General features: G+C 45.2%; 5 protein-coding genes across 5 annotated transcripts; 2 read left to right on the top strand and 3 right to left on the bottom strand.

Moving 5' to 3' along the window:
• Positions 1–209: 209 nt before the first annotated feature.
• Positions 210–605, top strand: LOC112970008 (scale keratin-like). The gene has a single exon (XM_026073888.1). It carries the CDS (start codon positions 210–212, stop codon positions 603–605), a length of 396 nt encoding a protein of 131 aa, XP_025929673.1.
• Positions 606–5,576: 4,971 nt separating this feature from the next.
• Positions 5,577–5,933, bottom strand: LOC112970009 (beta-keratin-related protein-like). The gene has a single exon (XM_026073889.1). The coding sequence runs from the start codon at positions 5,931–5,933 to the stop codon at positions 5,577–5,579; it is 357 nt and encodes a 118-aa protein (XP_025929674.1).
• A 4,619-nt stretch (positions 5,934–10,552) lies between these two features.
• On the bottom strand, positions 10,553–10,861 carry LOC112969999 (feather keratin B-4-like). The gene has a single exon (XM_026073871.1). The coding sequence runs from the start codon at positions 10,859–10,861 to the stop codon at positions 10,553–10,555; it is 309 nt and encodes a 102-aa protein (XP_025929656.1).
• Positions 10,862–22,496: 11,635 nt separating this feature from the next.
• Positions 22,497–22,859, bottom strand: LOC112969998 (feather keratin 4-like). Its single transcript, XM_026073870.1, has one exon. It carries the CDS (start codon positions 22,857–22,859, stop codon positions 22,497–22,499), a length of 363 nt encoding a protein of 120 aa, XP_025929655.1.
• A 3,336-nt stretch (positions 22,860–26,195) lies between these two features.
• On the top strand, positions 26,196–27,414 carry LOC112969997 (feather keratin 4-like). The gene is made up of 2 exons (XM_026073868.1): positions 26,196–26,208; positions 27,032–27,414. The coding sequence occupies exons 1-2, from the start codon at positions 26,196–26,198 to the stop codon at positions 27,412–27,414; spliced, it is 396 nt and encodes a 131-aa protein (XP_025929653.1).
• The last annotated feature ends 367 nt before the right edge of the window (positions 27,415–27,781 follow it).

Here is a 27,781-nt window from a genome sequence, read left to right as displayed (position 1 = left end):
GGAACAAGCGCAGTGATTACAGGATGCGGAAGATCAGAGCAGTGGTGATTGACAGGAAAGTTTGTGAACAGCGTCAACAATTTTGCCTATTCACCTGGTTATCGCTTTGCACATTCCCAGCAACGCAGCACCAAACATCTGACCTGTCGTTCCAGTTGAGCTTGTGCTTACTCAGCTCTGTGTTTCAGGGTCATCTCCGTGGGGAAGAAATGTCCTGCTACGACCTGTGCGTCCCCCAAAGCGGCATCGCCTGCCCGCAGCCCATCGCCGACAGCTGCAACGAGCTGTGTGCCCGGCAGTGCCCCGACTCGACGGCCCTCATCCAGCCGCCGCCCGTGGTGGTCACCTTCCCCGGCCCCATCCTCAGCTCCTTCCCCCAGCAGTCCGTCGTGGGCTCCTCCGGAGCACCCGCCTTTGGCGGCTCCTTTGCTTTGGGGGGATACCTCACCTCGGGGAGCCTGTCCACCTCTCCGTACGGCACTGGCGCTGCTCTCAGCTACGGATCTGGGGCTTCAGCCCTCTCGGTGCGTGGCGGCGGGTACTGCACCCCATCCACCTCCCGCCGGTACGGCCGGTTCCTCCGTGGAAGCTGTGGGCCATGCTAACAGCAGCAGAAAAGCTGCAGAAGAGCACAGGATAACCAGAAGTAAAGACTCGGATTCAGAGCGGTGAGGGGGAGGAGTGCTGCCTTCCTGCAGCTCTGCAGCAGAGCACTTCTGATCTTTCTCCTTTTTGTTTTCCCTTCAGTTTCTAGTTTTTTGTTCCCTATCATCAGCTGTTCCAGCTTTCCTATTTTTTTAAACTGTCATGGAGCAGACTCTGCAATGCGAAAGTCACTCGTAATGACAATTATCGTCATCAAYAGCTGCACAGCAGACAGAAGAAAGCCATCAGAGAAAAGCAGCATCTCTGAGCAGGACATTTATTGAACAGTCTCTGAAATCATCTGGAAACAGATTTTTCCTATTCCGTGATACCTCACTCTGCAAATAGAGGCATTTCTTTCTCATTAAAATTTTATTACTTCCTACAATGGCCTTCTGGTTTCTCTTGCTTGACCCCCCCCTTCATGCACAACTGGTTCTGGGTGATATTGTGCCACAGACAGGACCAAGCTGCTAATGGACCGATAGTACCATGTAGCACAGACTGAATTTACACCGTGTCACAAATGTTTCCTTAATGACACTCCTGAGTAGAAAGTTTCCAATCCTATGAAGATATTAAAGGTTACAAATAACATATATTTATGACTGAAATGGATGCCCAGCAGAGGACTTTCCAAGCCTAAATTTGCACTTGTAAATTCACTGAGACGATGCTTAACTTATGCCATTTACATTGCTCAGACATGCTAAGTAGCTAATACTCTTATTGCTCCTTGCAGTCACTAGCCTTCCCACCCCCACCAAGGAAGGGAGCACAACAGCCCCTGTTTCCTCTAAGAAATAACAGTAGTACAATAAGCATTGGAAGAACAGCAGAGACTCAGGGCTTCTGGCTTGTTGGGATCGATTCTAATCGTAATGAGGCATGTTCAGTGCTACGCAAACAACGAATAAAGCCAGTCCCTGCCCTGAGGTGCTTTCAGAGTACCTAGACAAGACAARCAAAGCGCAAGCATCATCACTCTCTCCTTTTTCGGCAGATAGGCATCTTTTATACAGAGTTTAAAGGACTTTTTTTTTTTCTTTCTGTTCTGATAAAAACACTAGTTAACATTTGCCACAGGTTACATAGGAAATGCCTGGCAAAGCCCAGATCTAAGTTCATCTCTCCAAGATCCCCGTCTAACAATTGATATAAGATAGATTTGCGCTTCCAGTTTTCTCTTCCCCTTATTAGCTCCGGGTTTGCTCTTCACTGTTACTCTCATCTCATTAGAGGAGGAAAACAGGAGGGAGAAAGGAGCACACAGTGGGATATTCCTGGAATATTCTGGTGTCAAGAACTCTGGCTCAAATTGGAACAGGGAGAATTTCAGTAATGTGAATTTCCATGTTAATATTCAAACTTTGCCTGTAATCTCGATCAGTACTCTGACTGCCATGAGTCACTTTTGAGCAYCAGCATAACAGAAAATTCTTATTATATTTTTTTAAAGATAAAACTCTGAAAGTGAGATAATCAAACTGGCACATTTTTGTGGACTTCTGCTTACACTAGCTGAAAGACTGTACATCACATGGCAAGTAGTATATAGGACATAAGAAATTTCCCACAGAGTCCATTGTGAGACRTTTCAGGAAATAATAACAGATTCCAGACAGGCTTATTATAGAATTTGTTTCCTAAGTAAATAGGGAATATGAACTAAAAAAAGAAAAAAAAATCCTTTCTTCAAGTTTCACTGCTAGAGCATTTTATTTAAAACATCTGAAGCATCAAAATTCAGGTCCTACAGTTGCAAAACTGACAAAAGGTTGACTGTAGTTAGGCAACTTGCTAATTCCTCAGGAATCAAATCCTGGGAGGAAGCTGGCAGTCAGCAAGGCATATTTCTGGTTCAGTTATATTGAGTCACTGCGCCTGCAGGCCATTTACCAGTGGTGCGAGTCTGAAGCACATAAAAAACATTAGGCTCTGTTAGTGAGTAAGTATTTAGTGAAACCATTTATTAAAGTCAAACATGAGAGACTTAACTCCCACAGATAGCTGCCTTGAACTGTAATTTAGTGCGTGGGGAGAACAGATTCTTTAAGTTGTGTTTACAACATCTTTAAGAATCAACTTCTGATCTCATCTCCTTTATTGATAGCGTTACCTTGTGTTAGGCTATAAACACATGCTCATAACATTTTTAGACTAGACAGAGGAGAGCACAGTGACCTCTATGGTTCAAGCTCAGATAGTGATCTGATTTCATTTATGGGTTCTTAGTAGTTACGTGCTTCACAGACATTTCTGCAGGGTTTGACAAGATTCACAGTTTCTGCAGTATTGCTATCAGAGCCAAGAGGAGGAATAGGAACCGGAGTTGCTAGCACTTACTGCTGACAGCCTGGACTTCCCTGGTTTCCCATGGCTGACCAAGGAGTGCGGGAGACCTCGCAGTCAAACGTGTTTCCATCTTAACATGAGGAAAAACTTTTTCACTGTGAGGGTGACAGAGCACTGGAACAGGTTGCCCYGAGAGGTGGTGGAGTCTCCTTCTCTGGAGATATTCAAAATGCGCCTGGATGCAATCCTGTGCAATGTGCTCTAGGTGACCCTGCTTGAGCAGGGGGGTTGGACTAGATGATCTCCAGAGGTCCCTTCCAACCTCAGTGATTCTGTGATTCTGTGGTCCCAGCACCACAGTGGCTGACAAACTGTCAGGAGCCCAGCACTGCACCAAGAAGATTGTGCTCAACAGCAGCCTGCATGCCTCCCATCTCGTATCTGCACATGATCTGCACTGTGGCTGCTAGTGAAATTAGCTCTCTTATCTTCTATTGTGTTTATCTGTGATTCCGCTCACAGGTGTCTGTAATCCAAGTTCAGCCTGCTGCATTTCCCTTACTGCCCTGGCTGTGCAACCAGCTGGAAAGTGGCAGATTACTGATTGTCAAGAGAAGTTTAAGAACAACAGTAGGCAGTTAAAGAATCGTTCCTCAGTATTTCCCCTGACATACGATTGCAACATGAAAACTCAGACTGGCCCACGAGAATCAGCAATGAAAATTTTGCAGTTTCTTCCGTCTGAGTGACAATCTCTGCAGGTCACTTTACCAAATAACGGGGTTGTGGAGTGCTGCCTCTTCCAGCTCCATTCAAAGTTATTATAGTCCATTACTCAATTAGTACAAACTAACACACTCTATTTATAGTCCAGGCTTTAACTTCTAGCTCCCACGTGTGTCGCTGCTGTAGCATAACATGTACGTGGGCAGAGCAGCTTCACCCAGGTGTGCTGACAACAACCGCAGGGAAAGATCCCTGGCTGTGCCCTTTTACCAAAGCACGACAAACTGGCAACTGCTGCAAGTCCAGCACATAGGCGCAGCAAGACAAAGAAGGCAAAGAGGGCGGATGCTGTTTTACTTTTATGGATAGCATGAAAACAAAGCTCTCCAAAAAAACAAAAACAAGACAAAAAACTTCATGCATCTTTTGAAGCAATCAACACCATAGAGATATGGCTGGAAAATATCTGATCTAGTTGCACTGGTCTGCAGAGCTTTGTGCTAGTGGTCTGCATACCTGTGCAAATGAATACTTCCCCTTTGACAGCATCCCAGTGACTGCATGGATAACCATGCAGAGGATTGGAGACAGAAGAAAGATAGAAGCAAACAGAGTCTTCAGATACATCCTGACAAGAAAAAGGTGTTGTCTGCCTAAGTCATTGTAGCCTCATCTCATTTCACCTGGTTTTACAAGTCAAGTCACACCTCCAAACACTTTGAAGTTATTACATGTTAGCTCCTGTCCAGATGAATTTCTCCAGCATGAGACTGAAGCTTTTCCTGGAATTAGCCTGTTGGAGCACAGTGAGGTATCCCAGTGCATTGCAGGTATTCCAAGGAACAGCAGATTCACATAGGGAGTAGCAGAGGTGCAGAGCAGTGCATGACCCCTGGTACCTGGGGGTCCCAGACAGTATTGCAACCACAGGAGGTGCTGAGAAGAGAGGGCAAAGAGGAAGAGCTAAGAAAAATTATTTTATTTATTTTAAGCAGGGCTGCCAAGTTCAGAGAATTTAAAGAATTTCAGAGAAGATTGACCCTTCAGTTAAAAAAAAGAAAAACCCTGTTGGCTAGTCAAAGGAAAGTTCTACTCACAGATTACCAGCTATTTTTAAACAATGGCTTTTATAAAGTTAATATAAGGTGCGGAGTTAATTTGAAGCCTTGGGCAATTGGTGAAGCACAGGGAAGATCTTCCAAGTTACTCATGTATTTAACTTTGTTACTACACAGCCAAGATGCACACTGTAACCACACCTGTCCTGGAGGAAGTTTCCAACTTAGTTGCATGAGTTGTAACATTTGTTTATTGAGCATAAAATTACTTCCTTGCAGAAGTCAATCAATATGCTCCCTGGTCATCTTCTGACTTTAGGTGTTGAGTGCAACTGAAAATGCAGACACTGTGATGGTCCTCCAGAGACTGATTCTCATCCAGAATGGCTTATGAACAATAAGTGGTGGACAGAAAAAGGCTGGAAAGCTCAGAATTTTGATGCAGAACACTTTAATGAGAAAGTAAAAAGTAGAATGCATTAATGAGAATGAAAAATACGGAGAATAAGTTGCCAGTGTCTCATTAAAGACCGTAACCAAAGAATTGCTCCAGGGCTATGCATTCCACATGCACTACTCTTTTCATAGCAGGGAAAGACTTATGCAGCCTTGTCCCACTTTCAATCAAATAAAGAGCACTGATATAACCAATTCGTGGATATTATTATCAGGAGCCACTGGAGAGAATAATCATAACACTAAATTAAATCATTAGCTTGAAAGTTCCATAAAAGTGTGATTTTTCAGAGATACTGGGCTGCTGCTCCTGGAAAGCCATGCCAGTAACAGCATCTGTGAAGGTGCATCTTCCTCTGCCAGGCAGCTGATCCTTGCTCATACTTCACTGCACATTTAGCATGGTCTGCAGCTCCTAAAACCATGCTTGCTGGACCCATAGGAAGAATATGACCTCCCATAATTGTACAAGCCCCCAGCTTCATAGGAACCCCAGGAACCCAGAAAGCTCATGGATCCAAATGAGCTCCCAATGCCAGATGGTGCTGAGCTGCCCACCAGACTCTCCTGAGGGCAAGAGCTGAGAATGGGTCCTGGGAACGTCATGACCACAGGTGGTGGGTAGATCAYAGCTCTTGAGTCGCTGCAGGACATAACACATGGCTGGTTCCAGGCATTTGCAATGGGCTGAGGGCAGGTCACCTCACAGGGTGCAAGGCAGCRGGAGCTGATCAGCTCTCTGTAGAAAGACATCATCTAGGAACGGAGATAAACCTGAAACACATCATTGATGCAACACAAAATTGAAAGCTCAGATACCAAAATAATGGAGACTGATCAAGGAAGAGAAAATGAAAGCTAGGGAGAAGAATAGATGGAGGCCGATGACTTCACAGTTATGTCTCTGCAGCTGTGTCCCTTGTCTAGTCTTCTCATGCCCTCTTCCCTGGGGATCCATCTCCATTTCCTTTGGCTCCTAATTATGGAGCTGACTTGCTGCATAAAGTCACCATTAATTACCAAAGAAATTGTGCCTTTCAACTTGAGCTATCCTCATCTCTTTTACCACTTCTCCACCATCTCTTTCTTGATTATGACTTCCTGCAACTCTTGCTGGTTTTTTTTTTTGTATAAATATCTGCAGAAATGAATAGAATTACTGGCTAGCACTTACGTAGCAACATATCCTTTGCTGGTTCTGTGCCACCTCTAATCGTTACAACAACTGTATGAGGCAAGTTGTTGTTATTCCAGCTTTATGAAAGAGGTAACTGAGGCAGAGACGTGAATGCATTGCCCGGAGCCATTTGGTGAGGTGTAACAGCAGAGGAAAAAAATTCCAGCAAGCCTAGTCATTAGTGACACTGATATTCCCAAATCACTTAGCTGCTACAACTGGCATCAGGGCTCCCCTGCAGGTGCCAGGCAAGATAAAATAAGCAGCAGCCCCATTGCTGAAGAGCTTGCTCAGTAGAATATCCCCATTTGGGGTGGGAATGCAGTGTGGCAAGGTTTCCAGAGAAGTAGGACTACTGTGAGCATGGTCCCAACTGGGGCAGAAATAGGAGCTGTGCATGATTTTGCTGAGTCCCTGCAAGTACTTTAATGATAAAATCACTTGGTCACTCATAAAATCGCTTTGCAGCTCCTCTTGATCTCTGCCCTGCCTTACTAAAGCCCTTAAAAAGGAAGGCTAGGAATAAAGAACAGGAATAAAGTGCCAACTGTGACAAGCAAGTGCACAATGTAAGGCATGACAGGCTTCATATTTGCTCAGAAATAATTGCAAAGAGCAAAACAAACAGTATGACTAATGGTGGCTTCCTGGTTCAGTTTTAGACTCAGCATTAACTTGGCTTGGCAGTCACCGTTACAAGGTAATGAGTTTGGAGTAAGGCATATTGCTAAAGGCAGGATGATTAGGCTGCAGAAGCCATCATAGTCCATTTGTTTTCTGTTGTTGTTGCTTTTTGTTTGTTTGAAATCAAGTTTCATCATTTAAGGATGCAGCTCTAATACAGAAATAGCAGCAGCAGTGTTCCTCCTAGTCTGTACCTTACACAGCTAAGAAGGGGAAAAAAAAGAAAAGAAAACAAAAAAACACACACCAGGGAAGATTCACAAATGCAGGAATTACCTATATATGGGCTAATGCTCAAATATTTGCAGGTGAGTTAAATGAGAATTGCATCTGGCAATCTAAGATCTCACTATAAACAACAATTCACTAAATCTCAATATAAATAAGTTCCTATAGCCTGAACTTTTCACTGCTCTGAAGACTCTTTTCCTGACTTTTAGTAGCTTATATCCACCACTGCCTGCCCCTAAATAAATAACAAACAGCCCTTACTGAAGGAGAGCTTCAAATATTTCTAAGAACCAAGTTTAGTCTCAGATGCAATCCTGCCTTGCTACAGCAATGTTATAATAGTAGTAAGGAGAGAGACTCAGACTTAYCCCTTCACAGCAGAGAACAGGCAGGAGAAAGAGCAAGCAGAGCCCTGCGCTGCGCCTGCTTTTGTGCTTGTGCTTGGGCAAGCGGGCGGCTGTGAGCCAGTCCTTACGTGTGAAGCCCCATTGCATTATCGAGCAAAAATTCACTCCACCTGTAACTGCCCCAATTAGCAAGGAACTATCAGAGCCGGCGATCGCTAATGCGTTCCTGTCATCATCGCTCTGACAGGCAGTCCGGCAAATCCTTTCATCACAAAGCTTCACTTGCCACATTCCTGTCAATTTGGTGCCTTGTTCTGGGATGAATCTACCCTTATTTATTTATTTATTTATTTATTATCCCTGCATGCCTCAAAGAGCAAAGAGGGCTCAGAAGCTCATCAGCAAACACTGTCTGCTGACACAGCTTGGATAGTACCTTGCTTTTCTATTAGGGCACATTGTGCAGTTTATCCTCCCCGCTGCTGAGTGATGACCTATTCACAGTTTGGGATGAAACAGGTCAAGAAGTGAAGCCACGTATCACCCTGCAAGGATCTTGGACTGAAATACAGCTGTTGCAGAAGATTGTCTGCTTATTTCAGCATATTTGYTCCTCCAACCCCAAATCCTGTCTTCAGTTCTGGCTCAGAAGAATTGATGGGCATTTTGTTCCCCTTACATGCAGGGGAGAGAAGTTCTGGGTTCACACTGATTACCTCAGGACTGGCAATGGTTAACTGTAATACTACTATTTTCAACAGAGATTGTGGATGTTGCATATCCAAACTGATAGAATTTACAAAAGCTTTTTTATCCCCAAGAAAGTGAATTCTTCACCTCTAAAATCCAGTCCTTTCTAGGGAATCTAATGTTGAATGCCTCATCTGAATAATGATTTTTTGGAAAATTTTATTTTCTTAATTCCTCATATTTTACAGGTAAGACTAAAAGGACATCATTTGCACCCCATCACTTGCTAACAGTTACCAGCACTCTAAGGTGATGCGGTAAGGTGACACATGTGGGAAGGCTGGGGAAGCCTTCCTCCCGAGGAAGCCGGGGGAATTCCCGCAGTGTCACTTCCCAGYGATGCCTAAGGAGACACCCTGGAAGCTAGTGATACTTTATGGTGGAGGATCCAGGTAAACCAGAAACAGGATCAGAAACAAAGGGAGGCAGGAGATAACATATTCCGGGGAAACAACCCACTGGGTCTGCTCCTCCCGCCGGAGCCACACCTGGTTTCACTTTGCCTGGAAGAGGGTGATGACACTGGTGGTGCTACCTGCAAATGAATCATGTAACTCTTGAAGAGGCATCTCTCTCCTAACCATCATTCCCTCCTGAAAGGGCACAGAAAACTACATACCAGTATCCATTGATACTGTTGACGCCCCAAAGCACTTCTTTTGACTCATGATATTCAGGGTTACAGCCACTTCCTTTACACTTATAATTTTCACAGAGAGCGGCTTCTGGATCCCAGCCATAAGATAATGTTTTTTTCCCAGTATAATGACAGGTTCATGCACTTTACTGGCTTGAACCATTCATAGTCATTTTTGCCAGTGCAAATATGGTATAGAAAAGTATTCAGAGCCAAATAGCTCTATCAAAAGCAAATCTAGCATGATGTATGAACTAGCTTTGCACAGATGCTTCATATTTGCTGTATATTTCATATATATTTGACAATCACAGTGCTGCTGTGGCACTTGAAAATGCTGGACATGCGGATCCATTGTATGTGAGCAAACATCACATCCATTTGCTGAATTAGCATGAAATATATATACACTGAATTAGCATAAAATCCGTATCAAACACTAAATTTTGTTGTACCATAACAAAAAAAAGACATTCAGTGCTTCTGCAAAAACTTCCATGAATCGAGTTAGGATCATTTCTGTATAAGTGTGATGGAAAATTATTCCTGGCTGACTTAGAGGAACATCACAATTAAGAATAAGAAAGATATATCGTCCATTTCAATTCTCAATCGAAATCCCAATTCTGCTCATGATGGCTGGATATTTCTGTGTGATTCTTCCAAGTCTGGTGGATGGCTATACAGTCATCTATCCTGGAATGCCTCTAATACAGCGTGGGAGTAAATTATCTCCTCTGGAAATACAGCACACCCAGGTTATGCTGACATATCCTACATGCTAGGTGGAGTCAAATAGCAGCACATGAGCAGAGGAGCCACCTGAAAGAGAAAAGAGGAATGCAATGGAAAAGAAATAATTGCCATGGAGGAGGCACTGGGTAGCACGTTCTGTTTTAGAAACAGTATTTAGAAGTACTTTAAAAATAATACTTRTGCCTTGGTATGAGCATATTTCAAGCCAAAAAGCATGACTTGTTAATGTAGACACATTAAACTGCTGCTGTGATGCTCACAAAGCCTATGGGGGAACCTTAAATAGACATTGCAAGGACTATCAGGACTCAGCACTGCACTCTTGTGGCTTAGCTGACAGCTGGATCCACGCTGACTGAATCAGTTAGCTGAGGCACTCCTAGATGAGAGGAATTAATGTTTCTGAACCAAAACATTGACATACCCTATATAAAAATAGATCTATGCTAAATGTGGGCATATTCTAATCCTAATAATCCCACTCTGCATACATACTCTTTGACCAAGTTCTGATGCACAGGTACTCCTCAGCATGGAGGGTTTTTGGGATRGCATTTATCATGCAAGATGCTGATTTGGGGTTCAGCTGCTGTTGGGGGGGGGGGAAGCTGTGCATTGCACAGGACACATGCAGGCCTTCCGTGTGAAGGCAGATTTAAAGTCACCAGCTGATGAAGTGGGTGGTGGGTGGGAGAACAAGTGACATGAAGAAAGGGGGAAAGAAAGACAGAGTGCCAATAGTCTGATGAAGCATAATTTTTATTAGGAACAAGACCACCTCCTGCAACGCTTAGCAGGGCCTGCAGCGCCCATAGCGGGAGCTCCAGCACTGGCCCCAGGAGGCTGGGAAGGAGCCCCTAGGGAGCAGGGAGCCACCCAGCCCCAGGGGTGCTGAGCTGCCCACGTAGCTCTCCTGCGGGCAGGAGCTGAGGATGGGGCCCGGGAAGGTGATGACCACAGGTGGCGGGTAGACCACGGCACGGGAGTCCCCACAGGAGGTGACACAGGGCTCGTTGCAGGCGCTGGCCAGGGGCTGCGGGCAGGTCACTGTGCAGGGCGGGAGGCAGCGGGAGCTGAGCTGCTGGCTGGAGAAAGACATCCTTCGGGCTGCGAGGTGAACCTGCAATGCACAGGAGCACACGGAGTCAAGCTGCTGCGGGACGGACCCCGCTCGGCTCTGCAAACAGCAGGGAGGGCTTGGACGATGCTGTACAGCGGTGCCCTGCTAATGCTCAGGTCCTTTCCCCCCCCCATTTCTCTTCCCCCTTTGCTTCCCCCCTTCCTCCCTCCCAGGCAGCTCCCCTACCTCTCTGCTTGACAGCAAGGCACAGAGCATTCATCAAGCATTCGGTTAAATCTACTCAAATGCAACACTTTGAAAGGCATAAGGATACAAAATGGGGTCAAACTCACTCAAGCCACCAAGGAAGAGAAGTGAAGAGCAGGTGTCTGAGACGATCTGAGTTTTGAGCCCTTTTTATAGTGTTTCTTGGATCACCTGCTGGGTCTATGACACTTTATGAACAAGATCTTAATTAGTTTTGAAACATACAGATTACACATGTCACTCCTCATTCATGCAAGCGGTTTCCTCGCTATTAACAAGCATTACTCAGTCCCCATTTTCCTCAGTGTCCAACTTCTTCCTTCCTAGCAATCATCTGGCTGACTTCCCTGGGGTTGCAGTATCTCTAACAGCATCTCCACTTATTTTTCTTCCAAATATCAGAGTTGGTTTCCAAAGCTATTTTTGTACACAAAATGTACGCATTCATTTCAGCTTCGAGCAAGAGCTTTGATTTAAATCCACCAGTTAAAAAAAAAAGTAGATGAATTCCCTGGCTATTTTTTGATAAATACAGAAGCTACCCAGAAATATGAGTTCTTTCCTCCCCTCGTGCAGGTCAGTGATGAGACCCTGAATCACTGAGGACGCTGCAAACACATCTCAGCGAGCTGCAGCATTGCAACAGCCTCCTGTAGGAGTTAGGAATTTCATGAACAGACAAAATATATTCGCTCCTAATTTAGTAATGGACTCCAATAACTGCAATCTAGCTGTGACACATTGCACTGAAAGCATCAGTCACTGCAAAGTGACATACGCATGGAGTGACTAGCCAGAAACCCGCAGCACCAGGCACTGCCGATGGGCAGGATTTGCCCCAGTGCAAGGCAGTCGCAGGAGACTGTGCTAGTGTGGGCAATCAGGAGACATGTGCGGGGGAATAGCAGAGCTAGGCTGTTTCTCCTGTGGCTCTGTCAGTATTTCCAAGTTACAAAGCTGCACAGCAGGACAGTGTCTGAGCAGTGGAGGGAGCACCCAGCTCTGCTCTTCCCCAAGCTCCCTCTGCCACCCACCTATGTCCCCTCAGGTCCTACTGTCTCTCCTTGGGGACAAAAGGAAGCACATGGGGTTAAACCCCAAACTCAGGTATCCCATAACACAGAATAAAGCATCCCATTTCTCTCTGCGGCTTTAAAGGATTGCTTTTCTCTACTCCGTTCACATCCAAGTGAAAAAAAAAAAAAAAGCACTATTTTAATAGGTTTTTGTCTTGGCAGGGGGAGGAGGGGGGGTCCTCACATCAGACACAGGATCATAATATTGCCAGAAGAACATGCTGTCCCATAGAAGTCTGGGCCATGGATCAAAGGCTTCAGAGGAACTTCAGCTCACACAAATATGTGGTTCTGGTTTTCTGTTCAGCAGCAAAATAGAACACAGAAGGTCTGCAAGAATTCACAAAAATTATCTTCATACCGCAGTGTGTTGCGTCAGACCTAGAGCAACTAGCTGGAATGAGAAACAAGGCAGACAGAGTAAGTCTCCCTATGTACAGAGAAGCTTGAACTCTGCAGAGTTTCAGCTCAACACCAGCAAGAATTTAGAGAAGAAGAATCAGCCCATGGTGCCTGACATTGCCTGTGATACTGAGGAGTGCTTGAGAAATGCAGGCTGTGTGGAGGGATTGCATTAATGAGGCAGTTTTCAAACACTTTAATATCAGTAAAGTCAGCAAAAYGCTGCAGGAAACAAAACTGCTCCAAAAAGTTTAAGGAAGAAACAGTAGGGTGTTGGAAGAAGCTGCTAATTGTCCAGGCACAAAGAATTAATAAAACAATCATAGAAACCTGAGGAGTGGCATGCGTTGTTTTGTAACAAATTAAACCTGAAAAACAACGGGTGTCTTAATGCCCCCAGGCAATCCAASAAACAGTATAAGAGGGCTGGTGGCTCCAAGGCCCTCAGATCGCAGCTCCTCGCTTCTCCTCGCTGAGCCGAGTAAGTCTCATCCCTTGTTTCTTATCTCTCTAGGTATGCTGGGTTCAGGATATTTGCAGCCGAGTCCTGCACAGGTGATCTGAATTTAGCAGTGCTGGTGCATAGCTCTGCATGAAGACTCTTTTCCAGGGTCACTGGTAAACAGGGTGACCACAGATATGTCCATGCTGCCATGCAGCTGCTACGACAGGTCCTAGAGATTTGGCCAAGGTGAGGCTACCTGTCCTGTCCTGGTGCTTCTCCCCATGAGCTCTATGTGAACTAGCTGATGCACTTGGGCCCAGCTTCTCAGCTGCTTTGGGCAATGCTCATGGAGACCTGCAGGGAGCTGGGCAGAAGGAGGGGANACTTGGATGTGAACGGAGTAGAGAAAAGCAATCCTTTAAAGCCGCAGAGAGAAATGGGATGCTTTATTCTGTGTTATGGGATACCTGAGTTTGGGGTTTAACCCCATGTGCTTCCTTTTGTCCCCAAGGAGAGACAGTAGGACCTGAGGGGACATAGGTGGGTGGCAGAGGGAGCTTGGGGAAGAGCAGAGCTGGGTGCTCCCTCCACTGCTCAGACACTGTCCTGCTGTGCAGCTTTGTAACTTGGAAATACTGACAGAGCCACAGGAGAAACAGCCTAGCTCTGCTATTCCCCCGCACATGTCTCCTGATTGCCCACACTAGCACAGTCTCCTGCGACTGCCTTGCACTGGGGCAAATCCTGCCCATCGGCAGTGCCTGGTGCTGCGGGTTTCTGGCTAGTCACTCCATGCGTATGTCACTTTGCAGTGACTGATGCTTTCAGTGCAATGTGTCACAGCTAGATTGCAGTTATTGGAGTCCATTACTAAATTAGGAGCGAATATATTTTGTCTGTTCATGAAATTCCTAACTCCTACAGGAGGCTGTTGCAATGCTGCAGCTCGCTGAGATGTGTTTGCAGCGTCCTCAGTGATTCAGGGTCTCATCACTGACCTGCACGAGGGGAGGAAAGAACTCATATTTCTGGGTAGCTTCTGTATTTATCAAAAAATAGCCAGGGAATTCATCTACTTTTTTTTTTAACTGGTGGATTTAAATCAAAGCTCTTGCTCGAAGCTGAAATGAATGCGTACATTTTGTGTACAAAAATAGCTTTGGAAACCAACTCTGATATTTGGAAGAAAAATAAGTGGAGATGCTGTTAGAGATACTGCAACCCCAGGGAAGTCAGCCAGATGATTGCTAGGAAGGAAGAAGTTGGACACTGAGGAAAATGGGGACTGAGTAATGCTTGTTAATAGCGAGGAAACCGCTTGCATGAATGAGGAGTGACATGTGTAATCTGTATGTTTCAAAACTAATTAAGATCTTGTTCATAAAGTGTCATAGACCCAGCAGGTGATCCAAGAAACACTATAAAAAGGGCTCAAAACTCAGATCGTCTCAGACACCTGCTCTTCACTTCTCTTCCTTGGTGGCTTGAGTGAGTTTGACCCCATTTTGTATCCTTATGCCTTTCAAAGTGTTGCATTTGAGTAGATTTAACCGAATGCTTGATGAATGCTCTGTGCCTTGCTGTCAAGCAGAGAGGTAGGGGAGCTGCCTGGGAGGGAGGAAGGGGGGAAGCAAAGGGGGAAGAGAAATGGGGGGGGGAAAGGACCTGAGCATTAGCAGGGCACCGCTGTACAGCATCGTCCAAGCCCTCCCTGCTGTTTGCAGAGCCGAGCGGGGTCCGTCCCGCAGCAGCTTGACTCCGTGTGCTCCTGTGCATTGCAGGTTCACCTCGCAGCCCGAAGGATGTCTTTCTCCAGCCAGCAGCTCAGCTCCCGCTGCCTCCCGCCCTGCACAGTGACCTGCCCGCAGCCCCTGGCCAGCGCCTGCAACGAGCCCTGTGTCACCTCCTGTGGGGACTCCCGTGCCGTGGTCTACCCACCGCCTGTGGTCATCACCTTCCCGGGCCCCATCCTCAGCTCCTGCCCACAGGAGAGCTAYGTGGGCAGCTCAGCACCCCTGGGGCTTGACAGCACCGGAGGCCTTGGTGGCTCCCTGCTCCCTAGGGGCTCCTTCCCAGCCTCCTGGGGCCAGCRCTGGAGCTCCCGCTATGGGCGCTGCAGGCCCTGCTAAGTGCCGTGGGAGGTACGACAGCAGAAGGAATGAGGCAGGACCTGACAGCAAGACCTGGACGTGCACCTGAGCCAAGGGACACAGCTCCCAGCCTGTCCTTTGGGGCCCCTGGGTGCTGCTCAGCACCCGTGGGAACCACTCTCATGCTTGCCCTTCTCATGCTCTCTTTGCTTTTAAGATTGTGGCTACAAAYCCCTTCTGGTTTCTCCAGAGATGGTTTTCCATTCTTGCAGTCCAAAGGCTTAATTATGCAAAATCCATTCCTCATTGTTAGCACAGAGTAAAGGGATTTTAGTGTCAATGGGAACCGCTCCATGTATGTTTGAATTTGTTCAGGAACATGCACTACATCCTCAGGAGTTTTATATTTGGATAACCACATGTTCAGCAGAAAAGCTCCTTAGTTGTACCCTTGCACTTTGTCCTGTGTGAAACTTGAGCTCCAAGAAGGAAGAACAGTGTGCTCAAAATAAATCATTCCTGTGCAATTTCTTAATTTGCCCTTTTTTGAAACCCTGGAAGTCTGTCTTGTACTGTATTTTGCTGAAAATGTATACTTGCTCCCAATAAACACTTCTGATTGCATCCTAATAGCATTCCTCCRTTTTCTTTTTTCTCTGTTTTGGGGTAACACAGCCTCTGTAAACCTATTCATCCAAACCATCTCCTTATCTCAGAGGGGAAGGCTGGCAGATGAGTGTTGCACTCTGCAGACCATGTTTGTATAATGCCTATGGATTCATTCAGCAGGAAATACTGCTTACACCATGCAGAACTTGCTAGCACATCTGATTTAATCTTTACAAGGAACCAGGTGTGAGAAAACTGCCCAGCCCTTTGATAAAACTTTCTAGACCAGTGTGAAGTACTAAATATCCACTCAAAAAATACTCTGTGTATGTAGCTCATCCCTGCTTTCTCTGCCTTCCTGGGGCTTTTTACCAGAACTAATATAGTTCTCTCTAACACAGAAATAAAAGTCTCTCTGTACAGAGAAGTAAAGAAGGAATATTAGACATTGCAGAGGAGCAGAGGGAACTTTACAGAGAGAGAAATTCAAAAACAGAGAATGATCTAGCAATGAAACCCCAAGAAATCTGAATTCATTTCCCTGCTTTGTGCTTCATAGCCAGCTTTCTCAGGTCAAATAACTACACCAGCTTGAAGCATAAACCCTTAAAAGCAGACATTTTCAGCTAACTTACCTCCTTATTACTGTGTAGAGAAAAGGAATCTCCTAGCAGAGTCCTAGGAAAAGAGAAGCAGAAGCTGGAAGCAGAGGAAGCTCAGCAGCATCAGACTGCAGAGAACAGCTTCAGGGAGCAGCAGAAAACCACAGGAAAAGAAAAGAAGGACAAGGAGCACCCACTAAATAGGGAACATTTGCTGGCTCAGGGCCCAGCTGGGACTAACAAGTAATTGCTGAGATGCAGGTAAACAACTAGCCAAATAGCCCGTCAGCTGGGACTCACTATTACATTAACMCTGCTTAGGGGAGTATTGCAAGGCAGACAGCCTCTCCTCTGAGCACCTGGCTGGAATCTGAGATCTGAGCCATTGTAGGCTAAGCTCAGTGATTTAAGAATAAGGGAATGAGGAAGATAAGTCTCTGACTTGGGCCAAATGTGCAATGTAGATATAGCCAAGTATGTCTTTCTATGTACAACTGAATYTACCTGTGCTATACTCTGTGCCAGGTGCACTCAGCCAACTGCTAATGCCTAAGTGTCCTACAGTCTCTTGTCATCCTTCTCCTACAAATGTGCTCAGGCATGAAAACGATGGCACACCTCCCTTTCATTCCCTGCATAGTTTTCCATYCCCAGCAATTTTCTAGCAGTGCAGGCTGGTGTCCTACAAGGACTGAAACAAGTAAATCACATGGACAAATTCCTTGCTGAGCAGAGGGCCAGCATGATGCTTTTGATCGGTTAAGGGTCTTTGCTCCCCCCCTCACCACAGGGCTTACCTAGGATRGATTATGAATTACCATGATTATCTCAATCATGTTGATTCATAAAAACAGAGAAAACAAAACCAGAATGCTAATATTATGATGCAGCATGATTTTTTAATAGGAGACTGAGAAGCAAAGTTTACAACAGTAAAACATGATCATACAGAAAATGAAGAATTCCAGGCTTTTACAGATGGTCAAATAAGTTTTCATGTATCAGGAAGCTTCATTTCAAATATAGTTTTCTTCTTTTGCAGCTGTCAGTTCAGCAATGCAGTCCAGTTTTCATCCCTTTATATAATTGTTAATTGACATCAGGCAGTGTCAAGTGAGAGAAATCACAGTATAGAAACTGTTCCATTATGCTTCTTATACAGTATTAAACTAAATGTAAAAGGAATATTAATGTGTTTGAAAATGTGGACATAAGCAGATACAAGCACAAATATGATATAAAGTGTTAGAGAGAATCAACCTTTTTTATACCGGTAACTTAGAGACTCATCTTGCTTATCTTACTCTTGAGTTTGGATCTTGCACTCGGTATCTTGACTGCTCTTAGCGCAGGTATATTCCTGCTGGGTTTTGCATGGCTCATAGCTTCTAGAGCTGTAGCAACTGAACCTCTTAGAGCTGCAAGGGTATGAGAATCTGGTTCCCAGGGAACCCCCATAAGCAAGAGAGCCTCTGTAGCCAGAAGATCCCCCATAGCCAAATGAGCTCCCGATGCCAGCTGGTGCCGAGGATCCCACTATGCTTTCCTGAGGGCAAGAACTGAGAATCGGCCCGGGAAAAGTGATGACGACAGGGGGCGGGTAGACCACTGCCCTGGAGTCACCGCACGACGTAACGCATGGCTCGTTCCAGGCATCAGCGATGGGCTGGGGGCAGGTCACCTCGCACGGCGTGGCGCAGGGGTAGTTGCACAGCTGTCTGTAGGACGACATTGTTCTGCAGGGGAAGCGACTCTGAAATACAGAGAGACAGATGAATAATGTAAAGCAAGTGGGTAAGAGAACACAAGATTCATGTTCAGTCACTCAGGCAATGACACCTGATCAGGAACCTTCCCATTTGGGTAGCTGCAAGAGCGCAGATGATGTGGATCCTTAGTTTCTGGCTCTTTTCTTCTCTTTGATCACACTGCTTGAGTCACGCTTACCACCTCTCCTTGCCAAGCTCTGAACTCTTCCTAACCTCCCCGCATACTTCAGACAACCTACATTTTTTGACATGTCTACACAGAACATGCCAAAACAAAACCCTGAGGGCTACATCGTAAGTAGTGCTTGCTTAAATTGTGTTTGGCTGTGTTGTAAAGGAGCATAAAAAAATCTATATTTCATGAGACCAATGGCCATCCAACCCAGCACTCTTTCCAGTAGTTATTCTGTAGGACAGGATTACAAGCACACCTAGAGTGGTTGTTCCCCTCGTTACAAATACCCAATTTCAACACCTGGTTGAAATACCAACCTTCAAACCATTGATAAAGGCTTAAAATTGTTGATTGTACAGCGAGGGAAGTAGACATTCCTATATCAGTACACACCAGTTGTCCTTAAAGACAGGACAGTTAGAGTTTAGTTAGAGTTAGATTTTTTCCAAGCTGGTTGAAGTGGTGAGATAACCCCAAATTAGAAATAATAAGCATTGTAGCAACGAAAATTTAAGACCAGCTGGCATCTCAGGGTTTCAGAACTGAACTTCAGCTTCTGCTAAAGTCAAGCTCATTTCTTGGCTCATTTCTATATCAGCTTTAGGAATTAAAAGTCTCCAAACCCTTGAAGCACAGTTCTTAGCAAGGTCTGCAAAAGTCCTTCAAGAAGCTGGGTAACGCCAGCCTCAAGGGCTCTGCAGGGCTAAGGAGCCTCTTATGGAAAAGCTGGTCCTGCCACTGCACCAACAGACAGGCATGAAGGACTGAGTTAGATTTATCATTAAGAGAGCACACCAAAAGACAAAAAGAATTAAAAACTTACTCAGGTCACCGATGGGAAGAAGTCAGGAGAAGCTGGTGGAAGCACTGTGAACAGCGGGTGCTTTTATACTGCTTCTCAGATAGCCTGGAGGATCTGAGGCACCCTGTGCATATGAGGTTTGATTAGCTTCAAAACAGAAGTGATTACACGTCACACCTCACAAACATATAATCATTTTGCTCATTGTTTGCTGTTATTAGGCAATTCCCAGTTTCCCCTCACACCTTACTACATCATCCTTTTGATAAAAGCACCTTGCCTGTGAAGGAAATCTGCGTAGTTCACTGCGAGACAGAAAATGAGCATTTATTTCATGCACAGCTGAAATGCTACTGCGACTTTAAACCACAGTCCTAATTTGTACAAACTTCTTGCAAAGACCTTGTGACCCCACCAGCCAGAGCAAAGGGCATTTGTTTGAAATAAAATAAAGCAATCAGCCAGGTTGACAGTGGGACATCTGGGGGGATGCAAAGCATATCGCTTACAGACTTTCTGCAAATAATGACAAATTCCAGTGAACCCCCATCATGGCATTACAAACTCTGTAACCAAATCCCTAACACAGATTAGAATGGTGAAGAAGTCAAAAAAAAAGAGCAATCACCAAAAAGGAGTTTGATTCATTCCCACGCAAAGCCAGTGAAGGGAGTGGATTGATACCAGGAAGGATTTGGTCGTTGAAGTTTTGAAAGGAAATGAGCTATGGGGTGTAACACTGTGTAATGAAATGATGAAGCAGGGAGCACCATAATAATTTGGATAAGTCAGAAAATTTTTTGCATCATCCAAATGAGCTGCATATGCAATAAACATTGCTTGGTAATGTAGCAGGTCTTCATGAACAGTGGTATTTCATATCCCCAAGGAGGCTGAGAAACTAGATAATAGTGCTTACTGGTCAAAACTCTTCCAGCCACTTGTCTTGTTCTATGATCCATGATTACTTGGCTAATATTGAGTTTATTCAACGGTTTCTTACATATACGAATGCAAATAGAAGAGTAGCTTTAGTTGTCGACTGCATATTCTGCTAAAGCCCTGATTCTTGTAAGAGTTTGACATGAGCCTATCTCCAGGGAAGCCTTTTCTGCCATTTCAATTTGAAACAGTCCATGAAAGCTTGCTTATGGATTACTAGGCAGCGACTTCTGTGACAGCAGAAAATTGATTAGAGTACCTACTTGCTCTTATTTTTACGTGGGTTACAGGAAGCGCATAATCTTTAAATAGTTCCATAATACCTAAACATGAAGGCATTTTCCTGTGGGCAACCTTAATTTTGCATCTCTTCAGTTCTGATATAGGACTGTCAATGTCCTGAGCAGACTTCACCAGCTGACTGACAACTCATACCGCCCATGACTTTTCTACATCGGTAGAGAAAGAGGGATTCCTATATGGTCATTTTGAAGCGTAATATCACCTGTCTTTTCATTTAATTTTTTAACTAAAGACAGTACCCTGGTTGTAAGAATCAAAGCCAATTCATAAATCAGGGCTGTTAGGCAGACACAGGTGGTTTATATCCACTTAGGGTCTTTCTGCAGAAAAGCAAATGCCAGATACATGAGGGAGGAGATCCCGACCTACATGGGCTTCTTGGCCGATCCTTGCCCCTAGACTGCAGCAGCTCCACACGTAGAAACAAGGAAAATGGAGAAGCAAGGAAAACTGTGCCCAGCTGTGCCAGCTAAGCACTGCTCCTTCGGGGATGGATTGAAAGACAGCTGAGGATTACACACCAGGAAATATTATTTACATCTTCAAAGTGCCAGAACAGTGCAGATGCTCTGAGTAAACCTGAGCAAGGACGCAARCACTTGTGGTCACATCCCTGCCCTGTCCTGAGCTCCTGGCAGGAAAAAAATCCAAACCCCTGTGCAAATACCTGGTGTTCAGTGTCTATTTTTGCTAAACCCAGGGTGTTTTGTCCAGGCTTGCTTCTCTTCCACCAATTTCATCAAARTATTTGAAGGGAAATATAGGGCAGAAAAATGAACAGTCAAAAAGAAAGCAAAAAGCAGAATTAGATGACGTAAGGCAGAAAAAYGATCTCAGCACGGACAGTGCTCTGAACAGGCTATTCTGCATTTTCTTTTTTGGCTTCATCCTGAATGAGTCTCTTGCCCCGCTAAGCGATTCTCGTGGGCTTAGTGGTGGCGGATCAGCACTTGCGAGTGCAGGGAGCACTCTGCTGCATCAAGCGCTTCTCCTTGTCCTCTGGGACCTTCTATAACATTAAAYCATGTGCATTTTATTTCTTTTGGGGAGAGATGGGTTCCCTACATATAAAATACCCAAATTCTAACTGTAAAAASCACCAGCCTGAACAGGCGTGCCTGCATTTTCCTCCTAGCTCTTCCTCTGAACCAGCAGATGAGGCTGAGAAACACACTTTGCCAGGATGTCTCAACTGACTTTCCGGTAACAACCACCCAGACCACAAGGGTGCTGTAAAACGCCAGCTGTCAAAGCAAGAGCTGCCTTCCAGGTTGCCAAGTCTCTGGCTGAAGGAGGGCTGCACCTGCACCCCCACAGCCCTCAAGGCTTCCCAGGGCCTCTGAAAATTTCCCGGCATGATGCCATCCCAAAGAGAGGCAAACACGCTTGCACCTTGCCTATTTTTGCCTCCCATTGCAACTGCATGTGTTGCCCAGCACACTGCTATGCCCCCATATAGTCCAAGAGCATAAGCAGGACTTGTAGCAGGTGCTTTAAGCTCTTGCACCTGGTCCTCATTTCTTCTCCATGCCCACATCCTTCAGGGAAGGACTGGGAGGTTTACCATGGTCCTGGGGTGGCTGCATTTATACTGCCAGACTGAAGGAAATACAGGCCTGAGCTAGTGCTCTCCATATACACGCCTGCATCCAATTTTCTTTTGGATGCAGAGACTATCAAATGCAGCAAACACAGTCACCATCCACAGCTATGAAGCATTTAAGATCCACAGCAAAGGGCTGGGATTTCTTCTAACACCTTAACTAGCGCAAGAGACTCGTCATTGGGGATTATTTTAGCAGCAATAAGCTCTAGCTTTAGAGACCAAACAAAGAAAACTGAAAAGATGACATTGTAATGCAGGAAGGATTTTATTGGGAGTGACAAGTGGGTTTGAACCAGACCACAGCAATACAGCAGAGAACAATACAGAGGAATTTGGTTACACTTGCATCAGAGTGTAATGGGATTAAGTACAGAACCAGAACATTACGAGCAGAAGACTAATACAAATGGGAAATGGATTTTCTGGGCTTGTTTCTCAGGATGACTGAGTACTCCCAGCTCTTAAGGGCTCCTGCAGGAGCCTGGTGCACTGCACCTCTGAAAGCCATGCCCTTCTGCTCAGTTGCTAATCGGGGTTTTGCTCCAGTCCCCGCTGGGTCCTGCTCGCTGGGGTGGTCATGCAGGGCTTAGCAGGGTCCACAGCTCCCACGGCGGTAGGTCGTGGACCTGCGGGAGTAGCAAGGGTAGGAGTAGCCGCTGCCCAGGGAGACGCTGGACCCAAAGGAGCTGCTGGCACCCAGGTAGTTGCCCTGGCCAAAGGAGCCACCCAGCTCCAGGGGTGCCGAGCTGCCCACGTAGCTCTCCTGTGGGCAGGAGCTGAGGATGGGGCCTGGGAAGGTGACGACCACGGGTGGTGGGTAGACCACGGCGCGGGAGTCCCCACAGGAGGAGACACAGGGCTGGTTCCAGGCATTGGCATAGGGCGCGGGGCAGCTCACATCGCACGACGGGTAGGGGCRGTAGTCGCAGGCCTGCTTGCAGAAAGACATGGTGCTGGTGGGGAGCAAGCCTGCAACACAGGGTGAGGAGAGCATGGATCAAGGGCAGCAAAGACATTCAAAGAGAAAGGACCACAGGTAAATCTGTTTATAAATAGGCATGAGAAAGATGAARTACATTTTTCTTTATTTTCCTCCATTTCCTACATCACCCCTTACTACTTTGCTACACTCTGCCTCAGTTTCCCCTTTAAAGGTAGATGCACACAGACTGCCTCTTATGCAGGCATTACCAGGATAATGCAAAGAGATGAAGGGATACAAAACTCTTCTGGCTGTATTAGCCAGATAATCTCCTTTCATGGTGGGGTGAAACAGTGGTCGAGACCTCTGCAGACTGCAAGTCCAAACCCCTCAGCTGGGTCGAGCTGCGACTTATTCTCTGAAAAAGCCTCTGTGGAAATAGCACCTATCTAATAGTCTATAAGGATGCAGAGTAGTGGTATAAGATCAGTCTAAAAAGATTAAAACAAACTGACATCTTAACTCAATTCTCCTCTGCCCTCCCACAAAGAAAATCACTTACTTGCTCAACACAAGAGGAGAAGCGAAGAGAAATGAAGGGAAGTGGTTTGAAGACTCTCAGCCAGAGGTGCTTTTATACAGCTTCTTGGTTTGCCTGGGGGAAGTGAACCACGCTTTTTGCTCATTGTCCCTCTAATTACTAAATAAACTTTTTTGCATGTGTCATACAAACAATCAAGGTAGTTGTTTTGCATATTRTTTCTCCTAATTAAGGAACTCCACCTCAAATAGCATGACATCTACGTTATAGCCTGCAGATGTCTTGCGTATCAAGGGTGTGTATGGGGGGGATTTGCATCTTTGCTATAACTCTGACTTCACTGGAGGCAGAGGGAGATCAGATTTATTTTGATATGAAGCTGCAAAGAACTTTTCAAAATATTTTACTGTCTTATAGCTTCACCAATATGTCCATATGAGTTGGCCACATATTGATGTTTGCTTGTTTTTTATAGTGTCAGAGCTGGAGATAAAGGTCCCAGACCTCTGTCCAAAGCCTTGGCAATCTGCATGACCCTTTTATTGCTCTACAACTACTAAAATCCGTTTTTCAGTCTAACTTTTCACCTGTTTCTAGCAATTCAATTACAGAAAACAAAATCTGACTTTTGGAAGCAAAAACTGTAAATCTTTCTTTTTTGAATTCAAAGACAATCTTTAGCACTGGACTATTAGAAACAAATTTCCATCATGAGAAATATCTTTTTAAATACCTGGAACTGAGCACTGCAAAACAGGGTACTTTGCTGTGCCTGGTTTAATATGACAGGACCTAACTTTTACACACAAAAAGTCATGTCCAGTTCTTATCTAAATTTAATTGGGCTTAAACCCAAGTTAGAAGTAATGTCATACTAAACAGCCTTCACTTAGGGAAAATCATTTAATAAACCTAATGGTTTCATGCATCAACATACATTGCTATTTGGAAGCAGAAGTGCTGAAATAATATGATTAAATCTCAACAACCTGTTTTAGCAACCATGTCCCTGCCCTATTAATTTTCTAGACTGAGATGAGCCAGGTTTCCAGAAAGTCTGTGTCAAGTATTTCTCACAATATTGATTGTTCAGCCTTAATTTCCTGTACATGAGCTTTTCTTCTGGGCTGTATAGACAGTAATTTTTCTTCCTATTATGTCTTGGGGCTGTTTATTTAAGTCAGTGCAGGGCAATTGCCTATTTTCATTTTTATAGTTCTCAAAACAATGGTCTTTGAGTCAGAGTCACAGTATGAGAGATAAAAGGATGAGGACTTGGTACACTTGAGCACTCCTCCCAGCTGYCCCACTAAATCAACAAGTACAGCTGGGTACATCACTGAGCTGCTGTCTTTAATTGCCCCATCAAGAAACCAACAATAAAAAATTACCCAATTCACTTGGGTGTTGTACAAATAAGTGGCTTTGTGGAGAGCAGTGAAAAAGCAAGTATTTTGCATTTGCTCAAGATACAATAAGAAAAGACTGAGATGGGCCAAAAAAGGGTGAGAATATTAAAAAGGGCTGTAATGACAAACAGGCAATCACAAAGCAAGTGTGATTTCTAGAGAAGGAGTGTGTACGCCACAGCAAGAGTTTTCATTTGGCCGCTGCTTCTGCCTCCAAGCCGGCCTTTCCCTTTTGCAGCTCATACTATGCTAAACATCCGCCGCAGCAGGTGAAACACTGCTCTGCGTAAACCTGCGCAACAGCCACGCGAAACGGGCAATGCCTACTGCTGATTTCTGGAAGGGATGATTGAGACAGAGGCCAGATCATTTACTCAACCTCTCCTGGCAATTAAGTGAGCCGCTGGGAGGAGGTCGCAGGCATGTCTGATACTTGTTAGTGTTATTATTTATAATTATAACTCTATTATCTCGTTGATTATGTAAATAACRTTGGCGCCCAGTATCTTAGCTACCATGAAAATAGAGAGCTGAGACATTCACTGCTCCCAGGAACCAATGAAGAAATGTGACRGGTCTTGGGTATGGTAACAGGAGGCTCACTGTCCCCATCACCCTGGAAGGTTAAGGAAGACCTTAACCAGGACTTCTTTACCCTGCCCCAGTCTACACTCAATATGTTGTTTTCTCTTTTCCACACTGTAGTTTCCCTAGAAGATTCAGGAGCAAGAGCGGGGCAATGCCACTAGCTGTAACGAAGAGCAAAGACCCGAGAGCGTTTCCACCCAGCCAGATACATTCACACGAGCGCAGATTACAGCTCACRGTGGGGCAGGGACACGATTGCTTACATGACTTACATGAGTTTTGTCGTCAAGAGGTAATCATCAGGTATAACCTAATTCAGCACTCTGGTTGCTAAATGTTGTAAACAATATTTTTTGACATATAAATCCTTTAAGACTTTTTTTCTTAAAGCCACAGCTACACAATAATATTCAACAGGAACAAAGTGGCATAAGAAACATTCTGCAGCACTGAAGTCCCATTCCCCTCTCCTCAAAAATAAGGCTGTAGAAATTAGCCTCAGAAAGGCCCTCATATCACAGGGCTGCTTCTTTCTAGTGCAGAACAAGCTCAGTGCCATAACTATAGTATCTGAGGGCTGCATACTGTAGATTCTTTCCCCTGTTGAGGAAAAAGGGGATAGAGATAAAAGGGAGCCAAAAGGTATCATGCCAAGGCTTTGAATTCAAGTCTCTAAACTTCATCTGCCTTTGTGACTAGAAGATTTGAAAACCTTTTAACAAAAGGTGACAAAAAAAATCAATGTTATTTTGAAAAAAATTCTATTTTGTCAGATCAGCAGTTCACTGTCCTACTGATCTGAGTTACACATACTTTGACGCTTAGATGAGTGAAGGAAGTAAGTTAGTTTCTGCAATATGAGTAGAAAGAAACTAAGGATGAATATTGTCCCTAAAGCTTTGAGATGAAAGACATCTGTAGGCTGCAACATGGATGTAACACCATTCAAGCTGATAAATCTTAATAGCAAACAATATGCAAAATGATTGCTCCACCTGTTGGCATGACAAATACAGGAAAGTTTATTTTGTAATTAGGAAGGACCGCATGCCCAAAGCATGTCTCAGACCCCAGAGGTGCTTAAGGAACTGTATAAAAGCTTGGAGCACAGAGCTCTCCCAACCATTCTTCCCAGCTTCTCCTTGGTGGTGAACTGAGTAAGTTTGACTTCAGTCAAATCCTTTGCATGACTTAAGACACTTATTATAAGAATTTTAATGTATTTATGTGTGAACACTTAGTATGTATTTGGAGTATTTTTGGAAGGATGTTATTTTCATAGAAAAGAGTCATTAACTGCTTTTTCTTGGTAGGCTTTGCAGGGTGCAGGTTTTACACTGAGACCATGGGGCCTCAGAAACAGCCTGCTTGCTTCAGAAACAGCAAGCTGACTGCTTTCACCCAGGCCTGGGGGTGCTTTGCTTTAGGAAGAGTTTTTATTAAAAACTTCTGGCTAAATCCTCACCTGGCCTTAATGAAACTTTGCTAACTTCTAACAGATCACCTAGGCTTCTTTATTTCTGCATATAAATTGCAGTTAGATTTTATACCTAACTAGAGATGAGTAACTTTCTGAATATAGCATGGCTTGAGTATATGAGGACTCCCATTTGCAAATGTACCTGCACCCTTGACCATGCTCTCCTCACCCTGTGTTGCAGGTTTGCTCCCCGCCGGCACCATGTCTTTCTACAAGCAGGCCTGCGACTACCGCCCCTACCCGTCGTGCGATGTGAGCTGCCCCGCACCCTACGCCAACGCCTGGAACCAGCCCTGCGTCACCTCCTGTGGGGACTCCCGCGCTGTGGTCTACCCACCGCCCGTGGTCATCACCTTCCCAGGCCCCATCCTCAGCTCCTGCCCACAGGAGAGCTACGTGGGCAGCTCGGCACCCCTGGAGCTGGGTGGCTCCTTTGGCCAGGGCAACTACCTGGGTGCCAGCAGCTCCTTTGGGTCCAGCGTCTCCCTGGGCAGCGGCTACTCCTACCCTTGCTACTCCCGCAGGTCCACGACCTACCGCCGTGGGAGCTGTGGACCCTGCTAAGCCCTGCATGACCACCCCAGCGAGCAGGACCCAGCGGGGACTGGAGCAAAACCCCAATTAGTGACTGAGCAGAAGGGCATGGCTTTCAGAGGTGCAGTGCACCAGGCTCCTGCAGGAGCCCCTATGAGCTGGGAGTACTCAGTCATCCTGAGAAACAAGCCCAGAAATACTTCCTTCTTGTTGGATTAGGTATCTGCTAATGACATCCCAACACAATGGGTTTGATGGGACATACACTTGAGTATGTAAAAGTCCTTAGTTTAAGTGGTTTATGGAAGACYAACATCAGTGAAGACCAGACCTGGTATATCCTAGCCTTTCTAAATATATAGACCACTGTYTTATGACTTTTGAGGTACAACGGAAA

This window comes from Apteryx rowi, unplaced genomic scaffold (genome assembly GCF_003343035.1).
Source record: "Apteryx rowi isolate R43461 unplaced genomic scaffold, aptRow1 scaffold_379, whole genome shotgun sequence".
Taxonomy (NCBI): Eukaryota; Metazoa; Chordata; class Aves; order Apterygiformes; family Apterygidae; genus Apteryx; species Apteryx rowi.
The sequence above is the reverse complement of the archived record's forward strand: the minus strand, read 5'-3'. Positions and strand labels throughout refer to the sequence as shown.

Coding starts and splice junctions, on each gene's coding strand:
- LOC112970008 (XM_026073888.1), top strand. CDS start 210: ATGTCCTGCTACGACCTGTGCGTCCCCCAAAGCGGCATCGCCTGCCCG.
- LOC112969999 (XM_026073871.1), bottom strand. CDS start 10,861: ATGTCTTTCTCCAGCCAGCAGCTCAGCTCCCGCTGCCTCCCGCCCTGC.